Here is an 11,021-nt window from a genome sequence, read left to right on the forward strand (position 1 = left end):
ACTCGGCTAAGTCGAGTTAGTAAGTCTTTTGTGGGGCGATGTATATGCTTTTACAACAAGATCCCAGAAAATGTTCAAAACAAAAGTATTGCGTTATTCAAAAGAATTGTTAAAAAACGTTTGTGTGGTAAAGGTTACTACAACATAAATGACTTTCTTAATGATACCACAGATTGGGAATGGAGCGACCGCCCTCAGGCTATTAAATAATAACTTTAATTGTACTATGTTACTTTGTAAATGTTACTTTAGTTGTAAAACATATTTTTGATGAAAAAAAAGCCCGCTGAGTTTGTTGCGCCCATTCTTCTCAGGCCTGAGGCATTCATTTTGGAATGGGTGGTTTTTTTTTTTACTTTCAATAAGTGACTTCACATCCTATTTTGAATAAAAATATTTGAATTTGAATTTGAATTTGAGTATGGTCTGGTATTCTATTAGTGGGTAGTACACAGGGCACATATCAATAACTGAGCATCTACTAGATAAAATTCGGAAACAGGAACCCAACATACCAATTTTTAATAAAACTAAGGGATGAGACGAGCAGGACGTTCAGCTGATGGTAATTGATACCCCCTGCCCATTACAATGCAGTGCTGCTCAGTATTCTTGAAAAACCTAAAAATTCTGAGGGACACTACAACTGCGCTCGTCACCTTGAGACATAAGATGTTTAGTCTCATTTGCCCAGAAATTTCCCTAGCTACGGCGCCATTCAGGTCGAAAAACAGTAATGCTCACACATTACTACTTCACGGCAGAAATAGGCACCGTTGTGGTATCCATAATCTAGCCGGCAACCTGTGCAAAGGAGCCTCCCACTGGTAGAGTCCAAATGGAGAACATAACAGATTGACAAACTTTCTATTGAAACTTTATCTGTGATTAAAATGATTTCAATAATTATTGTACATTGAATATTATGATATTATCGCAATTACTATTTTGAAAATGATTTTTGAAATACTCTAGGATTATTTCATGACGGGAGCACTTATATTAATTTTCACTCGTTTGCCGTTTGATAACATAAATCATCATCAATTTGAATCATTATTATCAGTTCAATTGAATTATATTCGACACATGTGTTTGAAGTTTTTTCCTCACTTACTATGTTCTCAATGAGTTTTGGGTAATTAACTTTTAAGGGGAGTTAGTTAAATGTTATATTTTTATAAAGATTTTTCTATAAACCCGATGAGTAAATTTTATTTTACGTCTTCACTTATACAAAACGAGTGAATCCAGCTTGAATTAATACTGAGTTTCAATTTTATTTCTAAAAAAAACAGATGTCAAGGGCAAAAGCATGTCAATAAAATAAAAAATATGCAGTAAAAAATACTTTTCCTTTTTTCATGAAAAGTTATAAATGTTTAAAAAAGCTTATAAATATGCTGAAATATAATATGCTGTTATTTTTCAAAGTGTAAACCTTCACTTCTGTGATTAATTACACCCGAGAGAGCCACAACTTGAGAGTTGCAACCAAAGCATACAAGATTTAATAAGCGATACGTCACTCGAACGATTTGCTCAGTTGGTAAGAGCAATCGCACGGAACGCGGTCGCGAGTTCGAGTCCCACGTTGTTCATAAAAAATGTTTTTCAGTTTCATTTGTGTAATATCAAAATAATGAAATTCTGAATCATGTTTTTAATAATTGTGACTTGGTGGAATAAAAAGTGTACACTTAAAAATCTATAAGAAAGAATAATGTATGATACGTTATTGAAATCACGTCATTTAGTACGATTTTGCCATGATTCTTTGTGCAGCCAAACTATAAACAAAGTTTTTCATTCAAAGCTAACACTGCAAAGAAAACTGATACTAACAAGTTAATACATTTCGTTAACAAGTGAGTCACGATCCACAATGACATACAAACTTGTTAAGTGCTTAACAGAAATGTTTCGTTTGTGAGAGGAAATGAAAACATAACGGAGTGGATTCGTTTCATTTGTAACTGTCTCTCGCAAGCGGCGGGAGAACAGACGCGGAGTGTTAATTGTTATAATGTGGGTGGATTTATTGTCATTGTCCTTTTCATTTTGAACGAGGGGGTTGTTTTACTGGCGAAGAATTATGTTTTATCAAATGAGAATTCTGAAACTCATTTGAGTCGCTTGATTAACCGATGTGAGTTTGATAAATGTGTCAGGGTTCACATGTTTGCTCTTGTTATTTGTCAATGTCAAGTGTTTATTTATTGGGATGGTATATGATCAGATCTGAAGTATGATACCCTTTCCAAAGAAGCCACAATAGAAATAATAGAATAGAATCATGATAGATGGTAGAGTACAGTAATCTGTACTTAACTTATTCCAAAGCTTAATTATGTTTACTAGTAAATTTATTTAAAATTATATTTCAAGAAATATTTTTTTGCAGAAAGATGCAAGTATATTCTGTTTGAATTTTGGTAATACAGGCATAGTAAGTATATAGAATGCAAAAAATAATAATCCTTTCCTAAGATTTCCAATTTTAAATACAATTAATTATAAATATATTCTTTACTAATACGAAAGGCTAATAATACGAATAATTGATATGTTTTTTTATCTATATTAATATATTTAAATTATATTTTATAAATATATAATTATTAATAATGTATAAATGAACACTAACTGGTAAAATACATCACGGTACATCCAACTTGATGAACCATGAAAACTTTCTGGGTAGTAATTTGAAAATGGTTAAACTTCAAAACCATTAAACATTTTCATGTTTATTCATATTTTTATACCAAATTGCGTGAATTTTCTTAACAATATTCGCTATAGAATTAAAGTTAAAACTTGATGTGATGTACAAAATATACTCGCATAATAATGGAGTTAAGTGTAACTTTTTACACACAAATTTAAAACAGGGATTAAGAGGGCGTATATCTATATACATAAAAGAGAATGTATGTTTGTATGTACCCTAATAACTCCCAAACTATTCGACCAATCTCAATGAAATCTTTTGTAATAGATTCGTTGAAGCTCAAGGAAGGTTTACATAAATCATTTATATAACAACGTTTGCCAGGTCAGCTAGTATAAAATAGGAATTTAACAACCTATTTTATTCTCCAAATATCTTATTGCTTGTATCTTAAATTCCTATTAACGGAAGTCTTGCCCACACAGCACGAAATTTAAGTTATGGAAGGGCTGTTCTGTTGAATAATTACTGATGCCCAAGCTCGAGGGCAACACCAGCGAAATGTGACGTATAAGGTGGATGTCGGCTTTTGGAAATAATTTAGACACACTGTTAAAGGAAGTATGTATCTCAGTATAGTCATGCAAGAAATGATGCCCAAAACCTACAATATTGATAACCTTAATACAATTCAAATTCAAATATTTTTATTTTAAATAGGACATAAAATCACTTATTGAAAGTCAAAAACCACATACGAAAAAATATGCCTATGCTTCCAATTTCTTCATAATAATATCATTTCAGTGTAGTGATACAATAAAATCTATTATTTAATAGCCTGAGGGCGGTCGGTCCATTCCCAATGTGTGGTATTATTAAGAAAGTTATTAATTTTATAGTAACCTTTACCACACAAACATTTTAGAACAATTATTTTAAATTTCGTAATACATTTGTTTTGAACATCTTCTGGGCTCCTGTTGTAAAAGCATATAAATCGCTCCACAAAAGTCTTACCAACTCTACTTAGCCGAGCAGTAGGCATAATAAGTTTATGTTTAATCCTTATGTTAACAACATCTATCAAAATCACTAACGTGCCTATATACATATATAACATTATCAAGGATATCACTAAGTATAGTGATGCAAGATAGGATGTTCAAAACCTAGAATTACCACAATTGTCTCTAAGCAATTTGTTATGTTTTAAAGTGATAACTCTCACTTCTGGGATTAGTACACAAATAAAATTTGAAAACAAAATCTTATAAACGATGCGAGACTCGAACCCGGGCGTGACCTCTCACGTTCCATGCGAGTGCTCTTCCAACTGAGCTAACCGTTCGAGTGACGTATTGTCATAAAATCTTGTGGGCTTTGTTCAACTCTCAGGTTGTGGCTTCATCTGAAGGATCTACTTTACATTTGAAAACCTACTCAACCCCAATATTTGCAAAGAGCAACATCTCAAATCACTGTTGTCCATTACAATGCAGTGCCACTCAGGATTCTTGAAAAAACACACAAATTCTGAGCGGCACTACAATTGCGCTCGTCACCTTGAGACATAAGATGTTAAGTCTCATTTACCCAGTAATTTTACTAGCTACGGCGCCCTTCAGACCGAGACACAACAATGTTTACACATTACTTCTTCACAACTGAAAAAGGCGCCCTTATGGTAACCATAATCTAGCCAGCATCCTGTACAAAGGAGCCTCCCACTAGTAAATGCGCTGTATAATATTGTATTAAATTATTACTTATTAAAGTATTTTGCCATCAAATACTCTGCTAAATACTGTTTATTTTAAAATTTAATAATTGTTATAAATAGTAGCAAGAATTTTATTTTATAATAAATTTTAATAAGTATAAATACTCATTGTTATAATAAAATATATTTTATCACTCAATAAGTGTTGTGGGTTCTTATACTCTTAAATATTTTATATTTTCACATAGATTGTGATTAAAATTAATTTTGATGGAGCTGTTAATATTGATTTAAGAGAGTGGCAATGAGTTTCTTGCTACTTCTTCTCATTAAAGCGCTGGTAAATGGTAAAACGTATGAATTTTGCTATTAATAAGTGTCATTGTTGATCGAATTAAATAAATCTCATTTGATTTTACAATTTCAAAACATTTTATTATTAATATTACAATGATTCTTAATTTTTAATATTGTTTAAGAACTCACCGTCGAGGAGAACCAGCATAAAGTAAGCTAGGTGGCAGATCCTTCTCATCTTGCACACGATTGGTAATTAAAATTAATTTTAATGGTTAAATTAATTTCAGTTACTCATCTGCACTAATACACACTTGCACAGATTTATCCAATAATATCTTCACAACGCGTTCTACAACATCGCGTAAGCCACTTTAGCATGGACGCTACGTAGTACACGTCTTCACCCAGAGCGCTCGTAAATGGTACTGAAAGCTCGTGGACTGTTCCTCTTCCAACTCATCTGTGAAGCAATACGTAATGCAACGTAGCGCGTAGCGATGCATACCTACGTAGCAAGGGCTACGTTCATTACGTAGCAAGCCTTGCTTTATTATGTTTGAGTTTCATCTTGCAAGTTCTTTACGAAATGAATTTGAGATATAGCTTTGCCCGAGGCTCGTCCTAGATGCTATTGTCATCTGCCCGCTTGGTAAGGATGCATTCACATTGAAGTGCTGTATTAGTCACGAATATTAAGTTATTAGTAATGAAATGATAATTATAAAATATATAAAAATGTAGTATAAATGATGCTGAATGAAAAACTCTTTGTACTAGAATCTAAAACAGGAGATCTAATTAACTCCATAGATAATAAATGGAACACTTATAGAACAGCACTTTGTACTGTAACAACAGAAGAATAACATGAGCGTTATCAACTAAATGAGGCATTGCAATAAATGGAAATGTGAATTTAAAAATCTGGCGGGTGGGGATAGAACCGAAAACACTGTGGAGAGAGTCAAAGGTTCTATCTATTGGTCCACTGATTTCTAACTTGCATATTTGTATAATTGATGATATCTCATTGAATTTTACTAAAAATAGGCACCATCGAAATCTGTCATTTGACGCAAAAATGGTGAAAGAATAAACATACCATATATCTATAGCTATAAAGGAAAGTTTGTTTCTTTTGTAGATGTTACTACAATTAACTGTCTACAAAGTACTGAATTCTTGAAACTATAATGGAAATAATTATAATTTTATAAACATGTTTAACGACGTAATAGACAACGATAACGATGAAGACTATAATATTATAATTTTCAGCATTGTAATACTCGTAATATTAAATCAAATAATGACTAATGCAAGTGTCAAATCTATTCGACGGAGTGTTTTCTCAGACTGTCATTTATGGATGAGCAAAATCACACAACTGGAAGTGATCACCGCCGCTCACAATCTCTTCAAACGCCAGAAGATCACAGGAGCGTTGCCATCCTTTAAGAAAAGTATACGCGATGTTTTTAATGTACCCATTTCTGTGAAAGCTCATTCCTAATTTGGGGTAAGTTAATTTGTGTAAAAGTGTGTCAATATCATAGTTTGGTTGCAAGTAGAAATTAGTTCCTTGAAAATCGCGTTCAAAAGGTAGCAAATTTGTGGATAATAAGTTAGTCCAAAATACTTACCTTTAAGTCAAAGTCAAATAAACTTTATTCAATTAGGCTTAAACTAATCGTTTTAAAGTGAAACTTTTGTTAAATCGTCTCAAACTGTTTCATCTGTGTGTTGCATGTCGCGTGACGTCGTCGTCGGGCGGCTTATATAGTTCGCAGCAGCTGACAACAAAAATTTTTAGTTAAATGTCTATAATGAGAAAAAAAGTTTCACTTTTACCGCGGTTTCATAAAGCCACACAATCCTTTTTTTTATGTACCAATCTATGGAAGCTCCTTCCATAATTTGGTACATTAACACTAAAGAAAACTTAAATCATTTGTACTAAATATTTTTTTTTAATTACTCACTCTACCAATGTTGTTCAAGTAGATAAAATCTATTTGTTTTAATATAAGTTTTGTAATACTATATTTTTTTTTATCTAGAATAATACCATAAATGATAAACACATATCTGTCATTCTTTTGATACAAAATATAAGTCTCAAAGTAATCCGTGCAAGTATTACAATCAATGCGGTACCTCTGCCAAAACACATTGGTTGCGGCGCGTCCAAGTCAGTGGCGCCATCCCCCGCTTAAATATATTGCTAGATTAAATATATTTTCGTCGTATTTTATATATATTGTCTTAGAATGTCACTTTTAGATGATTTCTTGCAACAAATGAAGTCTAAATTGTGCAGAATTTGTAAAATTGTTTAATGTGGGAGTGGGAGGCTCCTTTGCACAGGCTGCGGGCTAGATTGTGGGTACTAAAACGGCGCATATTTCTGCAGCAGTTATGTGTAAACATTATTGTGTTTCGGTCTGAAGGGCGCCGTAGCTACTGAAATTACTGGGCAAATGAGACTTAACATCTTATGCCTCAAGGTGACGAGCGACTTTCTACACCACATTCTCAACTGAACGTGTTCATATCATTCCCAATTGACTGCGTTTGTGTGTGGTCAAATGATTATAGAAAATAATGGATTGCAATTTTCTTCTAAGAACAATCCACAAGATGAGCCTGACGTTCAATTCATGGTAAGTGTTACACCCTGCCTATTGTAATGTGGAGTCGCTCAGGATTCTTGATTGGCACTACAAATGCGCTCGTCAATAATTCAATTTATTCGTCCGTAACTTCAGTAGCTACGGCGCCCTTCAGACCGAAACACAGTAATGTTTACACATTACTGCTTCACGGCAGAAATATGCGCCGTTGTGGTACCCATAATCTAGCCGGCAACCTGTGCAAAGGAGCCTCCCACTGGTATAGCATGAGTAAGACTTGTACCTGTCTATAAAATACACCTAAATCTAACCACTTTGTTCTGACGTATGTATTTCAATCTTACATTCCCGGTACAATATATTGTATCGATAATATTTTGGCAGACGAACACTATTTGGTGAAAGCGTTATTGGAGTCGTGAGTTTTCGTCATATGAGAGGATTTATGCCAATGAGACAAATTAGTGAAGATTAAATTTAAAAATTCAAATACATGCATTCAATAGACATATAATTGCCAACTTAATACATTTAATTACTTATTACTTTACCACTTCGGAATAAATAATAAATAAATTTGAGAAGTTATTGGTTTTACCCCGTTTTTAATCGACTTCAAAAAAGGAGGAGGTTCTCAATTCGTCGGTATTTTTTTTTATGTTGTTATCTCAAAACTTTCGACTTTTTAATAATAATAATAATAATAATAATAATAATAAACTTTATTGGCAACATATTTACACTGCTAAAATAGGTCATAGTTTATAATATAATAACTTTAACAAACAAGTAATTTTAACGTAAAATATTTAGGTTAAAATTATAAGTTAACAAAATTATGAACTTAAACTATAAAAACCACTAAAAAATAATTAAAACAGACCTAGTAAAATTAAAATAAATAAAACAATTAGATTGAGGAGCAGTGCAATCACTTTAGTATTGCCAATCGGAGGCCCACTCAGTATACGTCGAGCCTTCAGAGACTCGACACTGATTTTCAGTAGGCACCGTGTTACGCAGCACGGACAGCGACTGCGGTATACAAATACTTCCTACATCTTAAATTACAATTTAATTTCTACACTAAAAGCAAAACTTTATAACTATATTAGCAAAATAAATAATAAATTTTTATAACACAACTACAGTCATAGTTTATTGTTGAAAAATGTAAACTTCGCGGACACAGGATATAAAGAGAATAAGAAGAAAGAAAAAAATAAAAAATAAATTGGCAATAGACACGTTATTTGGCCATAACAAAAAGGTAATATTAATTTATTTTCCAATATTTTCAGAATAATTTTAAATAATAATAGTCGGTTTGTACAATATGTTTGCATGGGAAAAAATATTATAATTTCAATTTGTAAAGATCCAGGGTGTTTCAAGTAATGCTACATTATGTATTATATTTATTATTTTAGTGCATATTATATCTATTGTTTTGGAATAGTGTTTTTGAAGTCGGTTGTTTTTTTGTTAATTTTTTAATAATTCTTATAATTTTTGAACGGCTCGGCCAAACTTAGATTTTGAATTCAATTCGGTCCGATTCGGACTATTTGGTAGATTTAAAGAAATCTCAAAAAAACTACGAATTTTTTTTTCATGTTGCCTTATTGGAATAACTTTTAAACTGCGTTACCAATCGATTTCAAAAATCCAAATCAGCTCTTAAAATCAACAAAACCACGTCGATCGCCTCCAAGCCGGTCAAAATCGATTGATTCATTCGTGAGTTATCGTTGACGAAAGAAAACCGAAAAATGTGTTTTTTCGGAATTACTTCGACATTAAGAGTTCAATCAATTGAAACTCAAAGATTTTTTATGAGGTTAAAAAAACTGCGTTTGCTTTACCAGAATTTTGTGGCCGAGGAGCTCAAAAACAAAGAACAGCTAACTCTTTTATATCTACTATTTGTGTTGTTTTGAGCTCGAAGAGTTACACTTTAAAATATTTAATATTAAATTATATTTGTTAATATTTCTGAGAAATTCTAATACAAGAAACAAATTTGTTATTCAAAATTATAACCATACTTCTAATTCATACGATGAAATATATCAAAAAGGTATAAAGCTTATCTATTCATATAAGTCAAATTACGTACAGCGTAGTACCATACTACGCGAAAGTTGATGACGTTATCACGTCAGCAGAATTTAACAATCAGCCCGCCATACATTATTCATGGAGACTTCCTGTTGCTTGACGTCTAAATAACTGAGACAGATTATGTGTGATCTTGTGGCCTAATGGTAATGAGCAGAGATTTGGATTATTTAAATATGTCGGCGACTCAGTGCTCTGTGAACGGCTGGATCACAAGGCGTTGCGTAGAGATGTCGCTTCATTGCGCATCTTCTACCGCATTTATCATGGGCAGTTTTCCAAAGAGCTGTTTGATCTGATTCACCGGCGAATTCCACGATTCCGAATTCACACACAATTCCGAACACGATGCTCGTGGTTACTGTCATAATCAGTAATTGCATCCAACAAATGCGATGGTTTGTTTTATTATAACAGGTTGACCTGGCACCAAAGCAGCACCAGTTCACTATTTAACGCATGGACCAGCCATCGTTGCCTTCGCACATATTTTAAGGAAGGGGACGACCCGGCTGGAACCGTGTTTGTTAGTAAAAGTGCATATTAAAGTAGAAAATCGGTTCCAGATTGGTGCTCATAGCAGCTACATATCAAGCGAGGTGGAAGCACTGGAGAGGGAACAGCGGATGGTTGACGAGAAAGCGGCTGCGCTTGAGTTACACCTAAGGAGGGTTATGGACAGGGCTGACAATACAGAGGTGAGCTATGCATGGAAGTAGTCAGATCAAAATTTATTAATTATTATAATAAATTATTACTAGACCACAATCACGTTAAATAACGTCTGAAGCAAGACTCTGCCTACCCGTCTATTAATCAGAGTTTTCATTCAGTTGTGTTACGACCGCGCTTTGAATGCAAAGCCGCGCAAACACAACAGTGTTCAGTGAAAAACTGTCCAAATAACAGCATATCCAAACTTTAAAATGATGGAGTGTCGTATTACAAGTAAGTTCCCCTGTAAATTAACAAAATTGTGTACGTCACATGAGGTTATTAATCATTTCGATAAATAATTACCTTTCAATTGTTAAAACCATACCCACCATCTGGATGCGTGTTGTAGTATCGATCGGTGGCAGATCACAGCCCTGGTTCGATGCGTCAGTTAAAGCAGCATCTGACTGCAAAATATAAAAAAAAATATATAAAGTATCGAACTTGGGTTGCGGCGCTGGGCTCAAAGGATCCGAACTGCAAAGTTCTCAAGAGGAAATATAACCGTGCCTTCAGATTTTTTAAGCAGCAAATCCCCCGTGCGAAGTCGAAGCACGCCGTCAAAATCGGCGAGCAGCTTTCCAGTTACCCGACCGGAACTCACAAGTTCTGGTCGTTGTCGAAAGCTGCTCTTGGTAACTTCAACGAGCCGTCCCTGCCGCCGTTGCACATGAGGAATGACACCCTGGCCCATACGGTAAAAGAGAAAATCGATCTTCTGTGCGCTCTTTTTGCCTCCAACTCGACTCTTGACGACAACAGAAAAACACCGTCGACCATCCCGCGGTGTCAGAGCTCTATGCCTGAAATACAGTTCAGACAGAAAACTGTTAGGCGAGCTCTGTTTTCGTTG

At 33.9% G+C, this 11,021-nt stretch overlaps 1 protein-coding gene across 1 annotated transcript in view; it reads right to left on the minus strand.

Annotated features, from left to right (window-relative positions):
* LOC126970178 (uncharacterized) overlaps positions 1-5,106 on the minus strand; it is a 70,166-nt gene extending 65,060 nt beyond the window's left edge. Inside the window, exon 1 of the mRNA XM_050815959.1 lies at positions 4,884-5,106. Coding sequence (XP_050671916.1) covers positions 4,884-4,932 — 49 coding nt within the window. The 5' untranslated portion in view covers positions 4,933-5,106. The remainder of the gene's footprint in view (positions 1-4,883) is intronic.
* Between the last annotated feature and the right edge of the window lie 5,915 nt (positions 5,107-11,021).

The sequence above is a fragment of the Leptidea sinapis genome, chromosome 20, assembly GCF_905404315.1.
Source record: "Leptidea sinapis chromosome 20, ilLepSina1.1, whole genome shotgun sequence".
Taxonomy (NCBI): Eukaryota; Metazoa; Arthropoda; class Insecta; order Lepidoptera; family Pieridae; genus Leptidea; species Leptidea sinapis.